At 42.4% G+C, this 24,926-nt stretch overlaps 1 protein-coding gene across 2 annotated transcripts in view; it reads right to left on the minus strand.

Annotated features, from left to right (window-relative positions):
• EFNB2 (ephrin B2) overlaps window positions 1-24,926 on the minus strand; it is a 54,924-nt gene that overhangs the window by 25,842 nt on the left and 4,156 nt on the right. For both annotated transcript variants that reach the window (XM_035115091.3, XM_035115092.3), the window contains exon 2: window positions 2,445-2,728. In XM_035115091.3, the coding sequence (XP_034970982.1) occupies window positions 2,445-2,728 (284 nt within the window). The remainder of the gene's footprint in view (window positions 1-2,444; window positions 2,729-24,926) is intronic.

Raw genomic sequence — 24,926 nt, forward strand, 5'->3', positions numbered from 1 at the left:
TTTCATTGCTATTCCCCATGCCCAATTTTATCTTTTTTCAGTTATTATAAATATTTGAAATGTTCAGATTTATAGGAGCCACAGCATCTAAGCCAGGGGTCCCCAAACTTACTTCGCCGAGGGCCGGTGCCGCCAGTGCCAATCGCGCTGCGGGCCGGAGCGTGGGGGAGCGTGCACCCTTACACATGCGCACACGCAATATTCGGTGCACTTCCAGGTTGCCAGAACACCGGAAATCGCTTGTACGCATGCTCATGGGCCTCCTCCGGCCCAGAAGAGCACCATAAATGACGCTTGCGCATGTGCACAAGCTATTTCTGATGCTCCCGGCGACCTGGAAGTGGGCAGCCGTGCTGCGCCGGTAAGAGCAGGCGGCGGCAGCGGGCGTCACCGGGGGCTGCATAAATGAGCCTTGCGGGCTGCATCTGGCCCCTGGGCCTTAGTTTGAGGAACCCTGCTCTAAGCCCAACTTCTGCTCTGAAATGCTACCCGCCTACCAGACCAACCTCAGGGATATTTGCCATGCTGCTTTCCCAAGGCAAAGGCTGGCAGAGATGCAGCTATGCTCCATTCTAATCAGGGCCAAATTTAGATTTGATGAAGCCCTAAGTCATGGGTAGGCAAACTAAGGCCCGGGGTCCAGATCCGGCCCAATCGCCTTCTAAATCCAGCCAGCAGATGGTCTGGGAATCAGCGTGTTTTTACATGAGTAGAATGTGTCCTTTTATTTAAAATGCATCTCTGGGTTATTTGTGGGGCATAGGAATTCGTTCATTATTATTTTTTTCAAAATATAGTCCGCCCCCCCCACAAGGTCTGAGGGACAGTGGACCGGCCCCCTGCTGAAAAAGTTTGCTGACCCCTGCCTTAAGCTGCTGGAGGTAATGGGGCCCTTTATATGTCCAGCTGTCCTTTGTCAACAACAAATTGTTGCTCTTTTTTGTGTTAAATATATGCTATATGGTAATTTATGGATCTAATAGGTATCTAAAGCCATTTGCACATAACAAAATATGTATTTTATCAATGTAATTGTTAAACTGAAATACAGTTAAGAAGTATATTAATAGTGAAATAGAATTAAGAAGATGTATATTAATAGTGAAATAATTTAATATTAAATAACAGGTACAACAGCTTGACCTACATTCAACTGTGTTGCCCTGCAGTCTGCAGCTGTGTGCTACATGTTTCCATGCAACTAGTCCATGCAGAATGTAGGCATCCTATATATAGCAATGAGCAAACCACTGATATTTTAGGGAGCAGGCTAGCAGGTGGGGCCCATTACTTACATCATAGGAGCCTACACAACACAAAACACTGTTGCTGTATGCAGGTGTTATTTTATTATATATTTTTCCCTTTAATTTTTTGGGAGGCCCCCAAGACAGTATAGCTTGTTTAGCTTATATGTAAATCCGGCACTGATTCTAACCCTCCCAGACATCAACAGAGAAGGACTGTTAAGACTGCACTCAAAGATGAGGCCATAATTCGGAGCTTTGTTTAACTTTCACTATGGCTCCTGCAAGCAAAACAATAGAGTGGTGAAATGAGACCACACATTGGTGCTGTAATTCAGTGCCCACCTATCTGGTAATGTCCTACTGAGATCAGTGAATTAACCTTCAAGTAAGTGTACATTTTCATTTTTAGCTATTTCCAACTGCATCTTAAATGAATATTCGGTTTTTTAAAAAGAAAAGGTAAGCCAGCTTTGATAGGACTTACCCTGAAAGGGAAGGCATACATAAAGGAAAAGGCGGCTGTAAGTCTCCAGTTTCTCTGAAGCTTTAGAGACAGAACGCTTAGGATTATGCAAATAGAAACCAAACCCACTTTTTGATGTAAATGATCAATTTGTGAATTACCTACCAAGGTGATATTTCAGAAATTTCTTAATTTTTTTTTCCTACCCAGAAAGATTACTTCACATCTTGAGCTATTTCTCCTACCTCCCCTTCTTATGTTTGCTTAAAATTAGGATTCACAAAACTGTATTCTATTATACTTAATTATTGCTGTTCACCATTCAATGCGCAGTGATTGACATACCCCATTTCAGAAGGGCAATACTGTAGCATTAAAAAATAATAACATACAAACCTAATGTGTACTCAAGGCACTGCTGTTTCTGGCGGTGCCTTACCCCTCTATACATGGGTTGGAACCAGATTAAGATGCCCATGTTTTCCATACATTGCATTACGAGCATTACTACCACAATTACACAGCTCACATCTATGAAAACCTGGAACCTTTAAAAAGAAAAAAGAAAAAGCTCTAAAGCAGCAGGGAGTTGGTTAATAATAAGCTGCCATGAAAATACTTTAAAGAAAACAATATAAATCCTTTAAGCTTCTTACTTGATTGAATACAATGAATAAATTAAGAAGCAGCAAGACAGAAGGAGAAGGAAACAAAAGTCATTGTTCACTTACATATGATGTAATAATCTTTGTTTCTCTGAAATTCCAGTCCCCAGAGGTTAGGGCTGAATTCTTGAAACTTGATGGTAAACTTAACATCTTGATCAGGCTTGGCACAGTTGAGCAGAGGTGTGTTGTCCTTTTTAATAGTGCAACTATCTGCTTGGTCTTTATCAACCATATAGACCTTATAGTATTCATACTGGCCACTAGTTTTAGAGTCCACCTTCGGGCATATAATATCCAGTTTGTCTCCGATCTTTGGGTATAGTACCAGTCCTTGTCCAGGATGGAATCTAAAAAGAATTGGGGAGGGGGAGAGAAAATGTCAAGACACTTGATAAAAGATCTGGTCAGAAAAATCTTTTAAAAGGGGGGCAGCAAAGGGAACAAAATACAGCTTGAAAACTGTTTTTTAAAAAAACAAAACCATCTAGGTTGCTAAAGGAAATGGATGGGATAGAAGCTACAAGGCAAAAAACCTATCTTTCACACACAAACCCCACTGTTGAGGCTGTACACATCTTAGTGGCTTAAATTTCCCCCTGCCTGCATTTCAAGTCACATTTGCACATTGCTGTGCACACTACGAATGTCTTCACCCAGTGTACATTTCCTGATTAGCTGGCCCTGACCTGCAACACACACACCCAATGAACTCCTAGTTACAGGTAGGTAGCTGTGTTGGTCTGACGTAGTTGAAACAAAATTAAAAAAATCCTTCCAGCAGCACCTTAAAGACCAACTAAGTTTTTATTTTGGTATGAGCTTTCGTGTGCATGCACACTTCTTCAGATACGAAGAAGGAGAGGTGTCTGAAGAAGTGTGCATGCACACGAAAGTTCATACCAAAATTAAAACTTAGTTGGTCTTTAAGGTGCTGCTGGAAGGAATTTTTTTTATTTTGTTCCAATGAACTCCTGTTCATGACGCTGTCATCTGCACATGCTCTTGTCATCTGTGCACGCCGCACAATGACTGTCCCAAATGTGCACACCTCAGCTTAGCTGCAAAGTGAATGCGCCTTTTGTTTTCAACTAGGAAGGAAGCCCGTTGAGGGGAAATGGATCAAACAGCAGCATTTCTGAAGAAACCACAGGGTAGACATGGATTGTGACTAACACCACCGTATGTGCACATGGCTTCAAAACCAGCAGTGGGAGTCCACTGGAACCAGAGTAAACAGTAATGGGTACGCAGCCTAAATTAAAATAAAAGAGGTAAAAAGGAAACATCCTTTGAAATGATAAGGAAATGTTCTTCGAAGTGGGGAATTTCAGTTGGTGGGTATTAAGCATCATATGGTCTGATACTTGCATTGCCAGTAGCACAAGTGAAAAGGATCTAGGGGTCTTAGTACACCACAAGCTAAGCATGAGTCAACAGTGTGATGCAGCAGCAGCAAAAAAAAAGCTTCAACAGAATAGTATCCAGGTCAAGGGAAGTAATAACCCCACTCTATTCTGCCTTTATCAGACCACACCTGGAGTCCACTGTCCAGTTCTAGGCACTACAAGGATGTTGACAAGCTAGAACGTGTGCAGAGCATGGTGACCAAGATTATCAAAGGCCTAGAAACCAAGTCTTATGGGGAATGGTTGAGGGAATTGGGTATGTTTAACCTGGTAAAGGGGAGACATGATAACCATATTCACATGGAGGATGGAGCAAGCTTCTTTTCTTCTGCACTGGAGGCCAGGACCCAAACCAGTGGATTCAAGTTATTAGGAAGGAGATTCCACCTAAACATCAGGAAGAACTTCCTGACAGTAAGAGTTGTTTGACAGCAGAACAGACTCTCACAAGAGATAGTGGACTCTCCTTCGAAAAGGCTTTAAAGCAGAAGTTGGATGGCCACCTGTCATGTATGATTTAGTTGAGATTTCTTGTGTTGCAGGGGTTTGGGCTAGAGGACCCTCGCAGTCCCTTCCAATTCTACAATTCTATGATGTTAGTCTTGCTCATGGAAGCAATCGCCCTAGAAAGCTCATAAGTTATGTTTCTCCAATGTCACATAACCGTCATAATGGTGTAGGTGGGGTTAATGTTGCTTTTCAGTGATATCACAGGCAGTGTCTAGGGCAGATGCTGCTGCTGAAGCTAAGCAGGTCTGGGTCTGGTGAGTGCCTGGATGGGAGACTGCTTGGGAAGCCACTCATGAGCTGCATGATGGAAGGAAGGTATGTGATAAATGTGCTAGATAATTAAATGTTACACAGAGCAATTTCTACTATAAACAGAGGCACTGACTGGCCCTTTCCTAGCCTACCATATGGACGGGCAGTGAACCAACAGTTGCTTCAGCTTCCAGGCAATAGATACACATCTGACCTCCTTTTGTCCACAATACCTCCCTCTGCTTGCCGGTCCTTTAGAAGGCTTCCAACTCATCTCCTTCCCTCATTCCTTTCATAAAAAAAAATGAAAGAAAAGCTTCGCCTTCCCTTAAAACTAGGGCAGGTCTACGTAAACCATTAAAGTGTGCACTGTCTGGTATCAAATGGTTATCTGAAATATTTCAGATTCCTTGTCGAGTTGGCTACTCATCAGTCAAGCAACCGGCTTCATTTTAATGTGGTGCCTTAAACAAAATAAACGTTTTGAAATTAAAATGATTGCTTGTAATATTGATTCAACCGCAAAATGAAGACACGCTCTCGTAAGCAACAAAGGCCACTGCAATCTTTCCCCCACACCCCCACGCCTGGATGCATGTGTTCCAATTAATGCCTGGAAGCTGCTCTTTAGAGCTATGGATACAATATCCCCCTAATACCTATAGCTGAAAGCCTCCTTTCCCTCTTCCTAAATCTTTCTTGTCAGCCATATTGCTGCAGAGATCTTCCTTAATAGAAAATGTCTCTGAAGACTGGTTCCAAATGAATGGCCCTATCCAACACCTAGCATTAAAATGTCGAGCAATCTTTCTCCCTCATATGCACAAACATACAAACATTTGTGCTTGCTCCATTATGAAAGCTTAATAATTAAACCAGAGGTTCCTGTTATCTTGCACTTGATTAAATATGCCTACCAACAACTTGCCCCAGCCTTCCCTGACCTGGTGACCTGACCCTCCCATGCTCGCCGATGGGAGTTGTGGTCTACAATATATGGATGGCACCAGGTTGGGAAAGACTGCCTTAGCATACCCTCCAACATTTCTCTGATGAAAGCAGGTGTGTCCTAAGGAAAAGCGGGACATTCCTGGATCAAATCAGAAACCAGGACGGCTTCTGTAAATCCAGGACTGTCCCTGGAAAATAGGGACACTTGGACTGTCTGCCTTAGCATGCAAATAAAAAGGTGTGTGCATATAAGATGGTGACAATGGTTCATCAGAGACTCTAAATTGTGAGTTTGTGAGCTAGAAATGGATCTCCACATGCCTGGAAACTGTTAAAAGGTTGCAGAGATCACCATTTTATTTTATTTTTGCATCTTCACCCAAGAACAATCGGACTATGCAATCCTGTGCATGCTTCCTTGGAAGTCAGTCCCACCAAGTTAAAAGGGGCTTGCTCTCAGGTAAGAGGGCTTACAATTGCCGCTGGAATGGCAGAGTCATTCAAAAAGTCATTCAAAAAGAACACAGCCTGATAGTCAATAAATATATTGTAAAATGTATTCTTTAAAAGATACACGAAGAAAAATGTGTGGATGTTTATTGTTTCCTTAAGTCACTTGCTCTGCAGCCATTTTACTTCAAAAACTACATATTAATTTACAAGGCGCAGGATTATAGAGGCAAGAAGAGGCTGTCCAGATATTTATGAGGAAGCTTAGAAATAAGAAAGCTATGTAAACTCCAATTGAATAGGGCAGAAAGTTTAGGTACTCTGTGAAGGTAGAAAGGCTTGGCCGTTAGTGATTTTAGTGGGGTTTTGTTTTGTTTTTGCTGACAGGCTTTTACAACGGGTCTTATGGATGTATCTTTCTGTTTAGCTTCTACAAGACCTCAAATGTATTGTATTTTTAATTGATCTGTCTCATTCATTCATTCACTTATCTTTAGTATTCCTTTTCTCTAAAGTCCCCCCAAACCCACACCTGGTACCAGACCAATGATGGCAAGGCCACGTCCTCTAAAGGGTTCAGCTGAAAGCTGCACAGTAAGGGTAGGTTCATTATGTCTGCAGCTGTCGGGTTATCTTCCAGAGCAAAGGTATGCAATGCAAAGCGCCAAATCCAAATGCAAAACCTCCAGCCGCTTCACTGTTCATTCTCACCGCAGATTTACATTCAAACAAGAACCCCATTGAAATTAAACAGGGCACAAACAAGCAAATGGTGCGCTGTTAATCACGTGATAGATGCAAGATAAGGGGAGACAGAGAACATATTACTTTTAGGTCTGGCATACAGAACCAGATGGAGCTGATGAACAAAATTAGTTTTAATCTCCCTTTGTCTGCCTTATTTGCCCTTCTCGTGGCTCCTGCAACAGAAAATATGGAGCTGCATATGGCTGCTAGGAACCATTCCAGCAGCCAAGAGGTACAGACTGATGGCACCCTTTGCCAACGCATAGCCAGCTTCTATGCCGAAGCACTGGGGCAAGCAATTTGAACATGAAATGCACAAGCTTCAGAAACAGATGTCAAGTTGTTTTCATTCCTTTAAAAAAGAAAAAGAAAAGCCTCCTTGTTTTACTCCCCAAATGTGAGTCTGAATGGTGACATTTCAAACATAAGATGCTCGCTCATTATAAATGAAATGCAGTGATGCCTAGAATTATGAAAAGAGGACAACAGGCTCCTATGCGTGCATTCAAAAGATATTCAGTCCACGATTCCAAATACATTTCAAACGTGCAAAAGCTGTTCTTCAGGGGAAGAGGTAATTTAGTGTAAAAAAATGTTTGAAAACCTGTCGGCCAGAAATTATGTAACGGGGGAATCCATTGCTTGGGAGTTTCATCTGGTGGAAGGACACCGGGCACCTCAGTCACACAGATGACATAATGTACGAAATAGGAAGTCCATGTGGGATCCATTTCATATGCTATATTACCTTGTGTGGGAAGGCTGTTCATCTACCGTGTCAGGATGCCAAGTAATATACGTATTATATGAGAAACATGAAATAGCAGAAAACAACCCATGTGTATCATTTGCCACAGGAGTAGGAGGGCTTCCAATACAGTACAGATGCTGCATCTGTACATCATCATCATCATCATCATCATCATCATCATCATCATCATCATCAATTATTTCTACCCCAGCCACTCTGGGCGGCTTCCAACAAAACATTAAAATACAGAAATCCATCAAACATTAAAAGCTTCCCTAAACAGGGCTGCCTTAAGATGCCTTCTAAAGGTCTGGTAATTGTTGTTCTCTTTGACCTCTGGTGGGAGGTCTTTCCACAGGGTGGGTGCCACTACCGAGAAGGCCCTCTGCTTGGTTCCCTGCAACTTGGCTTCTCGTAGAGAGGGAACTGCCAGAAGGCCCTCGGCGCTGGACCTCAGTGTCTGATGGGAGTGGAGACGCTCCTTCAGGTATACTGGACCGAGGCAGTTTAGGGCATTAAAGGTCAGCACCAACACTTTGAATTGTGCTCGGAAACGTGCTGGGAACCAATGTACAGTAGGTCTTTCAGGACCGGTGTTATGTGGTCTCGGCAGCCGCTCCCAGTCACCAGTCTAGCTGCCGCATTCTGGATTAATTGTAGTTTCCAGGTCACCTTCAAAGGTAGCCCCACATACAGCGCATTGCAGTAGTCCAAGCGAGAGATAACTAGAGCATGCATCACTCTGGTGAGACAGTCCGCGGGCAGGTAGGGTCTCAGCCCGCGTACCAGAAGGAGCTGATAAACAGCTGCCCTGGACACAGAATTGACCTGCACCTCCATGGACAGCTGTGAGTCCAAAATGACTCCCAGGCCGCACACCTGGTCCTTCAGGGGCACAGTTACCCCATTCATACATGCCTCAACTCTTCTGTAATCTCTCTTTCCAAATGACTTTTTTTAAAAAATCCCCAACTGTTTAGGTGTACTCTGCCTCGTCCAGTGTTTTCTAGTTCCCATGGTTACTGAACTTCCTTTATGCATTTTTATGAAATGTTTCATCGCCAAGGCAATCCCAGATACATAGGGCTGGGCGATATCTGGTTTTCAACATTGTGATATATCACCAGCTAAACATCACGATACACTGATTTGTCACGATGTCTGAAATAAGGATGGAGGTATGGAGAGGCATTGGCTGGCTACAAATGCACATCCTATTTCAAGATGTGTTCTTGATCCCACATTAACACATTCACGTGGGTATACAAGCAAGCGCAGCACAGCTCAAGGATACTTTTATCATCATACGTGAAAAATATTACCATGTCACTCGCCTATTCCTCCCACAAGTTCTGTGCAGCAGTACTTTGCACTAAAGGTTCTTCATAAGCCCATTTTGCTAGGCGGATATTGACAACCGAACTTACACTATGCAGGGTCTTCCACCATCAAGACACTGAAATGAACTGGGCCAAATGGTTAGTTTACATCCAAGAGGTTACAACTGACAGACAGTGTTTAGTAAACCACCTCTTGTTTACTTGCTAAATGTAAGAAAGGAAATACATTTCTTTAAATGCACATTGCAGGGAAATGTACTGTATAAAACATGAGCAGAGGCTAAAGTGCAATACTTTTGACACATGAATTTGAGCCTAGAGACTGGCAGCAATGCAGCATGTTTAATGATCTTCCCACTGCAAGAGTCTCATTTGCTGAGAGCTTTTCCTAAATGAAAAACTAGTGGAACCTCGGGTTAAGAACTTTATTCGTTCTGGAGGTCCTTTCTTAACCTGAAACCATTCTTAACCTGAAGTGCCACTTTAGCTAATGGGGCCTCCCGCTGCCGCTGCGCGATTTCTGTTCTCACCCTGAAGCAAAGTTCTTAACCCAAGATACTATTTCTGGGTTTGCAGAGCCTGTAACCTGAAGTACCACTGTATACAGTATCTTGTCCCACCTGCACTACTCTCATATAGCCAAGACTGTTTTATGTTGGGTATCTAACATTTAAAAGAATGTGAATTGGGAGGTATGTAGTTCACGCATCATTTAGTGGGTGGCAGGGACAGCCTGCTTTAGCTAAAAATGATGAGTTATAAATGGTACGTTTACAAATGACCTCCTTACACAGTAACATCACAACTATTCTCATTTTATTATTTATTATTTTTGCAATATTGTGCTGAGCAATTACTGGAATGCTGTAAGTACTTGTCGCACTAGAGAGCTTTGTTCCATTTGCTAAATCAATTTCAGCTCCCACAAAGAACCAGCTAATGCGCAGCAGCCTCTTTTTTTCTTTCTTTCTTTTTTTGGTCTACTAAATGAAAAAAAATGCTTTATGGATATGATGAATATTCTATTTTTAGCTATATGAATCTTGTCAACTGCAGTGGACTCATGCCACCATCAGAAAACCACCAATCGACACAGCAGGAAGCTACAATCCCCAGAATTCACTGCTGAAGACCACACTATAATATTGTACAGTATCTGCCTGCTCTGCAGGTGGGGATAGGGAATCATACCTTTATATGTATATGCCAGTACTTATTTTTTACCTTACATATACAGATACGTATACATATACATACATAGTACACCTTTAGTAAAATCATGGGCATGTCCTTATAGAGATGAACTGGCCCACAGAATGCGCAGATGGAAAAAGTAATTGGTAAATGCAGGGCAATTAGATGCTCATTCCTTCCACTTCTTGATGAATCATGCATGCACCTCTGGCCAAGAGCCCAACACTTGACTCCTTGACCCCACTCCACATTTTACTTCTCCACATCCCATCTCAGCCCCAACTCTCAACGTTCTCCCCCCCCTTTTTGTGGGGGGAGGAGGGAGGAGACAGTTTCCATAGGAATACAGTGCTGGAAGTACAGCACACATAAGAGAAACTGTTAACTGATTGAAGCTCTTTGCAAAAGCACTTTGTCAGACGCATGTGTGTACGGAAGAGTTCTGGCTGTTTGCAAAAAGAGGAAAGAAATAAAAGGGCAAAGCAACTTCACGCAGGAGCTGAAGTACCATTCCCCGCCACTGCATTTATTGTTAAAAGTGGTAAGTCTTTTTGCAAACAAACACCCACCACACTTAAAAACCACTAAATGCAGGAAAGTGTCCCCTAAAATAACAAACCAATGAATAACTGAGATAACAAATTGAGAGTAAAATGATTATCTGCAATAAAAAAAACAAGCACATACCCACTCTTCAAAAAGATAGCATTTTCTGGATAGCACTTTACTGCCCCCTTTTGCACTTTTAACATTAGAACAGGTTTGAGCATGAATGCACAGTTCTAAATACCAGCAAGATAACAAGAGGGCAACAGAGCTGTAGGTCCACACAGGAATAGGCTGTCAAACGCTGTGTTTTGAAGCATTATAGTAATTACCAAAGATGCAAACCGTAGGGATAGCGAGTCAGTTCATTTCAAGCAGCTACAGAACAAGTCAGTGACTCGGGGGTTAAACAGAAATCACCTTCCTTTGTGTAGGCACATCCGCACTTGGGGGTCTTTCCTGTTAATTCAGGCAAACCCCTACTTTCGGACATTTCCAAGGCAAAACAGATGAGGGTGGTTTGTTATAGTTACGGAAAGAAAGGCATAGCAAGGAGACAATGCGCTGGGAGGCCACAAGGCTGCATTTGCAGAGTCATATAGCTAACCCCCCCCCCCAAAGCCTGGTCTTTATATAGTGGCAAACAAACAAAAATATTTTTATGCAAGTGCACAATGAGAAACCCAAATTCTGAAAGCCTACAGCACCAAACTAGTTCAACAGCTCTGAACTGTAACTTCACTGTCAGGTCTGTATGTGTGGCCATGCCTCTGTAAACCTTTTTTTTTTTACAAGAACAAAAAATACATTGAATCTACCATCTAGTGGCTGGTTATTTGCAAACTACTAATTCATACTGACAATGGGAAAGAAGTCACTCCCTCCGTAAGTAACCTCGGATTCCATTTGACAAAAGCCATGTGTGCCTTTATATTTAAACTTAATCCATTTCCTTCTGTCATCCTAAAATTGCTAAACAAGTCACAATAATATTAAATTTCACTGCCTACAGCACTGTGCAACCGAACCTCCGCTGCAATGAAAGCAGACTCCCTTTCAATATAAAGACTGACATTCTGTTTTGTAGCCACAAGATACAGGAAGAGCTCGATGCTGCATAAAAGCGCAGCATGTGTTCGCATGCACACTATTCAAAATATACGGCACAGATCGTTTTATGGCTATTCTGTCTTATTAATGGCAGCAAATTTGCCAATACCTAAAATAAAATAAAAATACTCTGCACCATAGCTTGCTGCATATATATATATATATATATAGAGAGAGAGAGAGAGAGAGAGAGAGAGAGAGAGAGAGAGAGAGAGAGAGAGAGAGAGAGAGAGAGAGAGAGAGAGAGACCCTAAGAGAATTGTAGTGGGAGCTCTGCAATCTGGGAAGCAGGAAAAAGATTTAAGTGTGTAAGCAGAGAGAGTGGGGAGTGAGCCTAGCAAGCACCTCTTTTCAAAAGTTCTGAATTTCAGCTCTTTCCAAGCTTGCAGAGAGACCAGCTGGTATCTGCCAGAGTGCACTTTTTAAAGGGCACAATAAATCACAAGCCCAAGCTGGTAGAGACAATGCAACAAGACTGTGGCAGTCTAGCAGAAGCTCAGCGTCCCTTATTCAGAAATCCCCTTTTCAAGACATAAGAGTGTAAGGAGACAACCCTTAAAAAGTTTTGAGACTCCTTCCTCTTAATTACAATTTGTCAGCACCTGTGCAGTCTTGTTCTGAGTCACACAGCAATAACAAAAGAAGGTGGCGACTCCCTTGTCCTTTGGCTGGAATGTTCAAGCGCTGACTATGTGTCAGAAGAGATACTGGTTTTGCTGTTCCTTGAGAGAGAGAGAGAGAGCATGTGGTTTGTGCCTAGGTGAAGAAACCACAAGCTTCCTTAAGCACACTTGTTTTCAAGCTGGGATGTGTAGCCCAGTCATTTATAAACAATGGCAATGTCAGCAGTTGAGGCCAATTCACACCAAAATTTACTTTCCCCTGCTCCTATGCAAACTGATTATTGCAGTCACCTCGTCATACCACACTTGTGAATACTAGGCCCAAAAGATACACACTGTCACAAGCCTCAAAAAAAAAAAATTAAAATTGCAGGGTTCAGCCAGTATGGAAATCAAGCTTCTTTTTACCCGAAGAAGGGTACTCATCATGCAGATCTCCTGAGGTAATTGAGAATGTGCATATAAAGTGAATGAATCAACCCCCAATCCATTTCAAGTAAATTTTAGAATTTACATGTAGAGTTCCCAAACATCTTTGTGTCAAAGTATTCCCATTCAAACTGTTCATCCATCGTCAACTTTTTTTTATATAAAAAAACACTGTAGGGAAGATTTGTTAGGAAAGAGCCAAAAGAAAACCAAATCTAAATCCCTCATGTGCAATCTTGATCTAATCCATTTTCCTAGTCAGGGAATCTACTACAACTTTGGCAGAAGAAATGTGAAAAGGATTGAAGATGGAACAAAAAGGTTGTCTGTAAAAGTGAAAATAAAGAAAGAACATGGTGTTTATTATAACTCGGCATCTATAAACCATGGAACACACCAGCAATTCACAATTCACCTTGTATCCCGTGGTGCTGTGTTAGGCACTGAGACACACCTAATATACAAGCAAGCACATCGCAGTTTGGGCTGCATAGTTGGGTGGGACCCAAGATTGGTGCTTCACACACAGGAAAAACACAAACCTCCATTTGATTTTTCGTGTGCGGCTTCCCAAGTACTCTGACAAGAAACCATTTTTAAAATTTTTAGGTGTACTGTACAGTGGTACCTCAGTTTACGAACTTAATCCGTTCCGGAAGTCCGTTCTTAAACCAAAACCATTCTTAAACCAAGGTGTGCTTTCCCTAATGAGACCTCCACCACCGGTGCCCTTACACCATTCAGATTCCATTCTTAGACCGAGGTAAAGTTCTCAAACCAGGACACAGTTTCCGGTTTTGCGGAGTTTGTTAACCAAATCGTTCTTAAACCGAGGTACCACTGTACATATAAAACAGCGGAAGTGTACACCTAAAACACCAAGAACCTACCTACAGATGCACCCAGAATATATTTAACACTGTAGACTGCTAGAAGCCAAAAATGAATGACAAAAACATTTGAGGCCATCGGAGTATACTCTCACTGAAGACTTGTCCAATATGGAATCCTTGCGATGCCCAGTTAGGGTGGCTCAAAAAGGACAAAGTCAGTTCATTATTGCACACAGGCCAGGGCTAATGAAAACAATGGCTTCACATCTGCTGTGTGTGGGTGAGGGAGAAGAGAATTGGGTCCACCGGAAAAACCTTCTGCTGAGCCTATTTTTTTACTCCTCCCGTTTTGCCAAGTGTTTATCTGGAACCATCTCTCCCAAGGGCGTGAGCCAAATTAGGCAGTGACTCAGGCACGGGAGTTGTGCTTCTGGACACAGGTGTGTGGTGCTTTGCATTTGGGTGATAAAAGCCTATGCTGTGTGTGGGCCAGTGTAAGGAACAGAATTTGGCCAGTAGGCTTAACCTATCCCCCTCCCACAGTCTCTGTGGGCTAAGTTTGAAAGGCAGGTGGGGTCACCCATGGGTGTAGCCAGAATCTTATGGGGGGGCAGAACTTTTGTTAGGGGAGCAGTTAGTTGATAGGACAGAAACGTTCCGACTTCCAAATCGGAAGCCCCACCAGCTGTTCGGATTCCGAAAGATTGCTCAAACACTCACTTCTGGTTTTCGATTGTTTGGGAGCCGAGATACAACTGTATACAGATTTAATAAATTTAATAAATACTAATACTAATAATGATGATGATGATGATGATGGCAACAGGTGAAATGTTTTTGCCCATGCAGTTGACAAGTGTCAACAATCAGGCGACTGTTGCTGCTTGCAATGAGGTGCTCATGGTGTGAACTCAACTTCCAGCATAGGATTGTGCTGCTAAAACAAAAACCCCTCTCTCGCACAGCTTGGCTGCCTTGCCAGCCAACATGATTTTCCCTGCTCAGCTCACTAATAAAATCTAGAATTACCTTGAGAAAAGAAATAGGGGGGGGGGGAGAGAGAGATAAAGGTTAAGCTCAGTAGAATGACTAAACCAGACTGCTCCTGAAACAAAACTGAAAATTAATTAAATGTGAAGAAAACAACTGGAGTGTGGACAGAAGTCGCAAAAGGACGGCAGAGCCCCTCGCAGGAGTCAAGGTGATGCTAATGCCAAATGGCACTTTTGCCCACTGAGGCATACAAATCAACCGCTGCTTGGGCACCACTTAAACAGATGGTAAGCACCAGCCGAAGTAGACCTCACTCAATGAGAGCCAGCAGTACAGCAATGTGCAGATTTAAATACAGGACTGCCCAGACTCCTTGAACCCCACTTGCCAAAGCAGGTAAGCTTTAATGAAGGTTTTGACATTCGGGAGTGAACTGTGCTAGCTTGTTGCAAAACGAAGTCGATTTGTTTGCTCACCCTTTTCCATGCCAAATGTGTGTTTAGGGCGAGGCCCAATAGCTCCTGCAGCAGCACATCACAGCTGGTGACATTATGCTGGCATTGTGAGCTGGCGCTCGGCAGAACGACTGTCCTGCTAAAGCAGCAAGAACTCCCACTGGCAAAATGGCATGGCATAGCCTCCCCGTGGCGCATGGCTGGGTAATCGAGAAATGGACACAAGGGTCCTAGGGTTCACAAACTCAGTCGCTTCCAATGCCACGAAGGATCCACGAAAAGAAACCCTTCTCTCAAGAGTTGTCTGTGAAATGAAGTAACTTGAAACCAAAGGACATTTCACCATGTTGCGATTTACAGAAGCGAGAGGAGACCTTTCCTGCCTCTGAGACCTCTGGTAAGAGCAGTGGGCTTGTGGTGAAGAGAATCACTCTGCACAATAGGAAATGGGAGGGGGCATACCACAAGAGGATCTTGGTGGTTTTTGCCTTCGCCCCAGCATGGTTAAGACTCATCAAAGGTATCATGGGCAAAACATTTCGGTCAGCATGGAATTCTGCACCAGAGGAAACCTCCATGCCCAAGCAGATATTCACTGCATTTGTGCACGTCCATTGCCTCAATTGTATCCCCCCCCCCAATGCATTCCCCTATACCAGGGCTAAGGGAACTTTCAGCCCACCAAGTCTCTCTATTTGGCCCATTATGCCATTTTGCTAAGTCACTCCTACCTAACTTCAGCGGTGGGCCTACATTTTGGAGGCCCTGAATTGTTACGGGGGCCCCTTCACAATCAGCATCAAGGTCTGGGTAACCACAGTTCAGTGGGATTGTTCCACGACAGATCACCACTTTTTTTTTTAAAATGTAACTACTACATCTCCAATTTCAATTAAACGTGCTCTACTGAATTATCTCATGTAACATGAAACACGCTTACAAAAATACTCTTTTTCTGGTTTTTCTAGCAAGCTGCTCACCTACAGATTCATTCTCCGAGAGCTTCCTTGCAATGTCATTTTCTAGAGACAATGTGCATAAAGAATTGAAGTGCTCTTCAGCAGAACAGCCAACTTAACCATGACACTCCACCTTTACATCTATGCTCCTCACTCTCAAACTTTGGGTTGTTGAAATATATACCAAAAAAATCAATGTGTTTGAGTCGTGCTTTGAGAGAGGCTTCTGAAGAAGCCTTCAGAAGTAACTCACAAAGTGCAACCTTGCCCTGTGCTTTGAACAAGCTTTGAACAAGCTGTGGGCAAAAACCTGCTGCCTGATGTCATTGTGGTGTTGGGTGATTTGACGGGTGAGCAGCTCCTCCCACTTGTCAAACTTGGCCCATGAAGGGTTGGGAAGACAACAGTCTGGCCTGCCTGGCTAAAAAATATTCCTCCCCTCCAGCCTTGTGCCAAATTTAGATGGGATGCTCCGCAGGTCATTTCTTGCTTATGTTGCAACATTTCACAATGCTGTCAGTTATCCATTCAAGCTGCCTCAAGTAGTGGCGAAAAGGGGGTAAATATACAGCAGGCATCCCCAAACTGCGGCCCTCCAGATGTTTTGGCCTACAACTCCCATGACCCCTAGCTAACAGGACCAGTGGTCGGGGAAGATGGGAATTGTAGTCCAAAACATCTGGAGGGCCGCAGTTTGGGGATGCCTGGTATACAGTATAAGCATGCCTTGCAAAATTTGATTTGAGTCCTGTAGGCAACACCCCCTCTGGTGAATTCTCTCCCTGTATACCTGCAGATCACAGCAACAACAACAACAACAACAACAACAACAACAACAACAACAACAGATAGAAAAAGAGAAACTGCATGTACACATGCTTTACTTCCCCATGAGATCCGGGTTAAAGCTTGATCTGGTATCATGAAAATGTGCCTAGAAAGAGGTGGAAGAGAACTTCACTCTTCCAACCTCCACCTTTAACTGTACACTTTTCATTAGTGGAGGGGGTGCTAAGAGGCAATGCGGGTGCCAGGTGAAGGCCTCATGGGCCCCATCAATAATGCTATATAAAAATACATACATCCCAATTTGTTATTGAATTACTGTAGACAACTACCAGGATGGACTTAAGTCTCATTTCGAGGCATTGGATTTTGCTGAATACAAGACGTTCTGGACACATCTGGCTGTTCCGCTCCCACAATTGGCAAGAGTTTCTATATCCAGAATAGAATGGTGTGTTCCAAAGCATCTCTAATTCTAAAAGGGCACACACAATTTTTAAACAGAAGTCAAGCTGGCAGTTATCTGTAACCTTCCCCCACAGCTTCAGAAGAAGGGTCATCAGTCCAATGTGATTTATTAACCAAGTATTAATAATGCAGCACAAACTTGACACTGATAGCTGGAAGATCCTAGAGGATGTGACCCTGGGGTTTATTCTTGTCTATTCCTTTTAATAGCTCTGCAGTTTCGCATGTGTTGTTTAAACTCTTCGGGCACAATGAGGAAAAATAAACCCATCAGTCTTTATAGAGTTCATTCTGGGCAAGAAGCAGCTATAGGAAGGCAACTTTTTTCAAACTTTAAAATATGGCATTTTGCTGCTGCCAGGTTAAACATTAATTAGTCAAGTCTGCTACGTGTATGTTTTGTTTACACGTTACACTGTAAAGGTCCACCAAAACGAGGCAGCCACGCAGGTACACTTGACTAGAAATAAAAACAAACCTTCACTGCTCTACTCACCCTGCTACCTTCTAACTGTTACCACTAGATACAGGTCAAAGATGTCCAGGTGTTGTGTTGCACTTCTACGGAAAGCAAGCAAAGGGAGAATCTGCAGCAATGTTCGCAATGTTTCCTCTGCTGTAATCTTAGTGTAGACACACTATACAGGACATGGATACTGCACCATTTATCAAATCCACTCTAGTTCTCTTTTTAGTTAAACTGGCTACTTTATACTACATATTAGCTATGTTATAACTCCTGTAAAATAAATTGCAACAGTTGCAGGAAACTGAATTTCAACTCCTTAAATACTGTAAACTTTTTAGGCACTGATCCAGCTTTTCTTTTCTGTTTTTAACCCAACTCCTAATGTATTTCCAATTATTCTAATGGGAGCTGACTTGAGGACTTAACTACGCATGTCTTTTGGAAAATGATGTAACAATGTGTTAATGATAATTTTTCTTTAAATGGATTGGATAACCTAAAGTGCTCTCAGAGATCGGACAAAAGCAACCTGTGCAATCTAAGTTTAAACACCTGATACGGTGAAGACCCAATGTGGATGGGCTGGAGGGTACATTTAAGCATAGCAATGCTTCATCGCATCACCCATCGCATGCTGCAGACCCTTAATCTTTCAACACCATCATGACCAGAGTCACTTCAATCCAAGCTTCACATTAATTTCAATGCAAGTATGGAAATGCATTTATTATACTGCTGTATGACTCTAGGCTAAACCACTGAGCCTAGGCCTTGCTGATCAGAAGGTCGGCGGTTCGAATCCCTGCGACGGGGTGAGCTCCCGCTGCTTGGTCCCAGCTCCTGCCAACCTAGCAGTTTGAAAGCACGTCAAAGTGCAAGTAGATAAATAGGAACCGCTATAGCGGGAAGGTAAACGGCGTTTCCACGTGCTGCTCTGGTTTGCCAGAAGCGGCTTTGTCATGCTGGCCACATGACCTGGAAGCTATACGCCAGCTCCCTCGGCCAATAATGCGAGATGAGCACGCAACCCCAGAGTCAGTCACGACTGGACCTAATGGTCAGGGGTCCCTTTACCTTTACCTTTTTATGACTCTTGGGTACTCAATAGTTCAGAGGGGTATGTACTACGGGGGGGGGGTCATAATCCAAATGGTAGATGCCTGAATTGTGGCCTTTCACACAACACATGTGTGTAAACACTTATATTTTATAAATATTTCTATATTTGGAGTCAAACCATTCCTACTGAAACTGACAAAACATTTGGATTGCAAAGCAAAAGGTAAATTGACTGCTACAATATACTGTCTCCAAAACTGAGTTAGACCCAGATTTCCACTGACCTCAGAGGAATGCAATGGGAACATAATTCGGTATCATTAAAATGATGGCATGTCCAGGGTGCAGAGTTATTCCGTGGGCCCTTAATGTAAAACAGTCTCAATTTATGGGTTTGTTTGTTTTAAAAGAAGGAAATGGGCAAAGTAGTGCCACACAAATTTGCTGCTTTTAAGAGAAAAATTAGTTACAGCAACAGATCAAGTGCTAATGGCTTCCTTTGTGTGTTGTGAAAATGCTTTGAAACAGAAAGCACTATCTCCCAGCTGCAAAATTTCATGTACTGCACTTGAAGACATGTATACAGGTAAGTACAATGTTAAGATTTGCATCCACACTTGCTTTCAAAAGGGGATGACATAAAGAAGCCTGCTTAATGGCTACTGCACAGGCAGCACTCTATAAACAATTTCCTCTTCTCCTATGCAGTATTAAATGTGCACAGTTTTATCTGTGATGTTTCTGAAATGTGACATGACAGGTAGGTTCGAAAGCTAAATGTTGGATAATCGTTAGCAAACAAATGACATTGGTTCTTGCATTATTTCTTTAATCACTTTAACCCTTGTTCCAACAGAAAGGGTAAGGCCAGAGTAATTCAGCTGCTTCTTTTGTGATTTGCCTTCCATAAATATGCACCAGTCTGCATTTGAAAAGCTGAAGGAGGCCGCAAGCTTGCTGGACATTTATCATGCCCTGTTCCCTGTGAACAAGCAAATACTTTCGTTGAATAGCCCATTAGCAATCATTGTCAAATGCAGAATGCAAGGTGCTTGGATGTGACCAGCCTGTAAAGTAGAGGGCATTGCCCCTGAGCTTTGCATAGTATCTGCAGCAGAAATGGATCTTTTGCTATAGATTTCTGAAGGTTAAGCTGGGACACTGGAGAACATCGCTGTGCATGAGACTTTAGACATTACACAAATACACTCAACCCTCAGCAGTGCATTTTATTAAACCATATTAACTTTAGAGTAGCGTGCCAATTTTGGGTTTGGAAAAATGGTTATGGGTCAAAAGAATGTTTCAAAGAGGTTCTGCAAAAGAAAAGAAAAATGCTGCAAGTTTGGGGGGGGGGATCAGAAAGCAGTTGGCTTTCTCTCAATAGGCCAAAACTCAAAAGCGCAGTAACCCACAAAAACAACATATTACAGCTAGCAAGAAGTGCTGACATGTGGGTTTTTGCCAAACTTACTCCATGATCTACTTTACACCAATTGCCTTTTGTTTTTCTACATACTGTATAGCCTTACAATTCATTTGGCTTTTTCTATCACGCAGACTAGTGATAAAAGAAGTAGCTTCTCATCTGTAATATGGTGGCTCATTATGTAATAATAGTTGACTAGCTTTTGGCTTCTTTTTACTAACTGTGAGGGCTCTAGCAAGACAGGAGTCTTAAGTTATTTTATAAAGGGCAGTTAAAAGCAGATGTACTGAAGAATGCGTGTAGCGGTGAACCATTTCTTTTCTTACTTTTACAGCTACTACAAGCCCTAAGGATATATGGCAGTCAGCAGGGGTAAACTTCCTTTATGCTGGCCTAATTCCATTGAAATTAATGCAACAGAGTTTGATCCAACTGTTTCTAAAGTGAAGTAGGTCCACCGTGGAATTCGAGCTTCAGGCTTCAGCCCTTCAGAAATAAATGCCACCTGGATTAAGCGCTTCAAGTTTATTTGGGGTGTCTGGAAAAATGTAAAGAAGGATTTCTCCACTTCTTTTCTCTTCTCAGGGGTTGTGAAATAAGAAACAATTTAAATAAAAATAAAAATCTCCAGAAGGATCATCTGGCCAAGGGGAAAGGACAATGTGGAATGTTTATTTTAGCTTCTCCTGTGGTGTGTGAGCTGCAAGGGCCCTGTCTGAAAGATGGCTAGAATCAAAAGCCTCCTCTCTTTTCTTTTCAGATAACCTCAACGCCACCTATCCCCTTCTGCTCTCTGTTCCTTGCCAGCATGTCCCTGCCTGAATATCCCAAATAGATTAAGGAAACAAACTCCCAAGTGCAGCTAATCCTACAGAATGACCGTCGCCGCTGGGCCAGGAGTTAAAAAGGAAAACCTTCTACACCAGAACAATTGCAGTGATCCGAAGTTTTAATCAGCCCAAATCTTGAGCAATAAAAAAGGCAGTAAATGAAATCTACCTTTACCATATTATACGCCACCAATGAGCAAGAACTGAGCAGCTTTTCTTTCCTGCTTCAACCCGCCGGACTACAAGTAGGTCTTTCATACTTCCTAATCCCAGCCCCCAAGTTTTTGGGGGGTTTTTTTGTTTGTTTTTTGCAATTCTCACATAATACCTTGCAGCCCTGAAGCAAGGCCCTTAGTTTCTCCATCCCTTTCATAGACGTGTCATTTCCAACATCAAGCTAATCTATATGTTGCCATGGCATCCCCCTTTATCTGCCTTTACATCTTATGAGCTGCATGGATTTACCACATTATTTTTATCTGAAAGACAGAAAATGGTGGTTTTATTGCCATACAATCAGATTACCGCTGCTAGTTTCTCTATGCCTTTTTACCATACTTCAATCAAAGGGGATCACTTTCTTTATACCCTGCCCTTGATTTACATTACATCTGTAAAGGGCCTAGTCTGGGTTGTAATCCCCTTATTAACTAGGAGCAGGGTTGATTTGCCTAAAAATAAAAGCAAATTGTGTCAGACCTTTTCACTTTGTTTTTGATTCGGAACTACAAAATGGATTACCAAAGAAATCTCCAGAGTTCACACGGCCGCTATACTACTGAATTTAAAATGAGAATTAAACAAGTTAAACAAGAGGGACCGTGTCAACGGTTTACATTTTCCATCATGGGCGAAGGGATGAATAGTGTTATGTCTTTGTGTGCACCAGCTTTGCAGGGAAACAATGGAGCCACGGGAATTTTCTTTCCAAGCAGTTCTTACACTGTCTTGGACCTTCAGCCCACCCTCCACCCCCCCCCCCCGCCCCGGCAGTCTACTTTACATTTGCCAGATACAAATGGGGGGAGAGGAATCTATAACTTGAAAATATGAAAACAGTTTAAGTTCCAAGCATGGCATTTAAAGTTATTAAGTCCCCGTGCTTTAATCAAAATGTTTAACCACTCAAGCCTTCCTAACATCATGCTAACGACAAGTTTCTATCAAGGCCATAAATGAATTGAAAAATTGGGTTCTGATCACCTTTCTTTCCCAGAATATCACGTCTTCTGCTTGCATCAGTAAAGTTGTAAGTTGCCAGGCTAGTTTAAGACTAGATCTGTACCCATCTACCACAAAAACCCACATAATTGTAGCGTCTTTAACAGACTTCCTAAAGGTGCAACATCTCACCCAGACTTACCCGGAGGTAAACTTTCTACCAATTTCCAATTCAAGAAATGTTTCCTGAGCAGAAAGTGCCATACTGAAGTTGTTCTGTAGCCCTTAAAATAGGACAAAGGGTGGGGAGTGCCCTTTCCTATTATGACTTCACTTTCAAGTTTATATGATAGCAATTTACCTTTACTGAACTGGCAATGTGATTCTAGACATGTCTAATCAAAAGTAGACACACTGAGTTTAATTGGACTTACTCCCAGGTAAGAACCATGTGCGTGCAGTTTAACAGTGGTACCTCAGATTACAGATGCTTCAGGTTACAGACTCCGCTAACCCAGAAATAGTACCTCGGGTTAAAAACTTTACTTCAGGATGAGAACAGAAATCGTGCGCGGCGGCAGGAGGCCCCATTAGCTAAAGTAGTGCCTCAGGTTAAGAACAGTTTCAGGTTAACAACGGACCTCCAGAACAAATTAAGTTCTTAACCAGAGGTACCACTGTACTTTAGAAGGCATACAGATAATTGCTGTAATTACAGCAATTTTGATTGCGACCGATCGTGTGTTCTAACTGACCGTAGAAAAACGACAGTCAAGAAATTTTCTAAGTTTCATGCAGGTGTTTAAAAGAGTCACCCAACGTAAGATGTTAACGTCTTGCAAACCTTGTAAGGAACGTACAAGCATTTAAAGGCTGCAATCCTATGGGCATTTTACCTGGGAGTAAACCACGTTGAATTGATTAAACATACCTAAATCCAGTGTAGTGTAGCAGCATAGTGGTTAGTGTTCTCAGAACAGCACCTGGGAGACCCGTGTTCAAATCCCCACTCAGCTACAAAGCTCAATGGTGATCTTTGCCTGTACCAGACCTCTCAGTCTAACCTCACAGGGTTGTTGTGAAGATAAGATGGTGGGTGAGAACCATGTACACTGACTTGAGCTTAGAGTGAGAATCATGGAGTTGGAAGGAGCTCCTTGGAAGAAAGACACAGAATTATAAGCAGAGTAAATAAAATAAGTTTTGTGCTGCCTGGGACTTTGCCTTTGAGCAGTAAGTGGCTAAACTGTGGCTTGAGATAGCCATGTTTAGAATAGATGCTTTGAAGGCATGGCTAACATCATTGCCATTGATTTCAGTGGGTCTACCCTATGCATGACATGTCTGGGATCCAGCCCTATGTTTTAGATGAAATCTGGGGGGGGGGGAAACAAAGCGTTTTGGTTTGGTAAGTTCAGCTTGACTGGTACAAAACACACAAGAAATAGCTGTTAAAAGGAACAGTCTTGGCTCGCTCAGTGCTGGAAGTACTAGGCCGCTGCCAGGCAAATTTTTATGAGCTTTGGCAGCCTAGTTAATGCAAAAATACCTGAAAGGTTTTGGGGGGTATGCTACTTGCCTGCCCTATCAAAGAAGAGGCGTGCAAGTGTTCCATTTTCATATTTGCTAGCTCAGAAGGAAGTACCCAACCATTTGATACATAATCCAGTGTGCGAGTCAGCTCCAAGCATCTTCATATATAATATATTGCATTTCTCCAATGTAACTCTATAATGGTTAGGATTAAGAAGCAAAGCTCCAGGATTCCCAAATAAATCCTTGTCAAGTAGGAGTGCTTCCAAACGCGTTGCAAGATAGCATTTCAGCAAGCTCTTTATGCTCCAGTAGGCCGAGTTTTCTTGTGAAGCAAGACTGTCCATTACTTACAGTTTATCATCCTGACAAAATGCAAGGAATGGGGATGTGGACGCACTAACAATTCATTCTATCCTTGGCACTTTGTCTCCTCCCCCCTCCCCACTTCTCTATATTAAAACCGACAAGATTAACCCAAACACAAATTGCAGAGCACGGTTCTCAAGGGGCTATTCAGTCGGCAGTGAATGTGCATTTGTTTGCCTACACACACAAAAAATAAGAATTTCACAAACAAACAATGAGAAGCAGGCTGGTTTTTTGCCATTGAAAAGATGACTTAAATTGTGCCATCAATTGTAGGCCGTTTTATCAGTCCTTGACAGGTTAGTGTTTACTCAGGCTAACTGTGGCGGATTTTTACGTGTAATAGGTTATCAGATATATTATTTAGCTATTTGTTTGCCATCCCATGTTCAAATTACATCTTGCTAAGGAAAATAGTCCCAGGGTTGGCGGATAAAGAAAAATGATTAGCTGACAGAACTACTCCATTTGAGGGGCAAGGCAACATCAATTTAGCCAATGTTATTGATAAGGAAAGCTCCATCTACTTCAAACTAAAAGGTACTGAATAAACTGCAGTTTGTGGTTTGTACTATTAAGTTGGGCAGTTGTGGTCATGTTAGCTCCAGTGAGGAAATGAGAGTGGAAGAAGGGGAATATCCTATGTTGAGAAGTGTTCCTGTAGTGACCTAAAAGTCTATCTTGCTATGCTTTCCTAGAATCTGGGTTTCTCATTGTCTGAAGCCTTACAACAACAAAAGTGACCTCCAAGCAAAATATTCCTTTCTACCTACCTATATGCTCACACCTTTTAAGCAAAGCAATATATGCAATGTATCCTTCACTGATAAAATCATGGAATATTTCTATGAAGGAGCTATTAGGTTACAGCAGAATACAATTGAAAATACAA

Source organism: Zootoca vivipara, chromosome 4 (genome assembly GCF_965207765.1).
Source record: "Zootoca vivipara chromosome 4, rZooViv2.hap1.1, whole genome shotgun sequence".
NCBI lineage: Eukaryota > Metazoa > Chordata > Lepidosauria > Squamata > Lacertidae > Zootoca > Zootoca vivipara.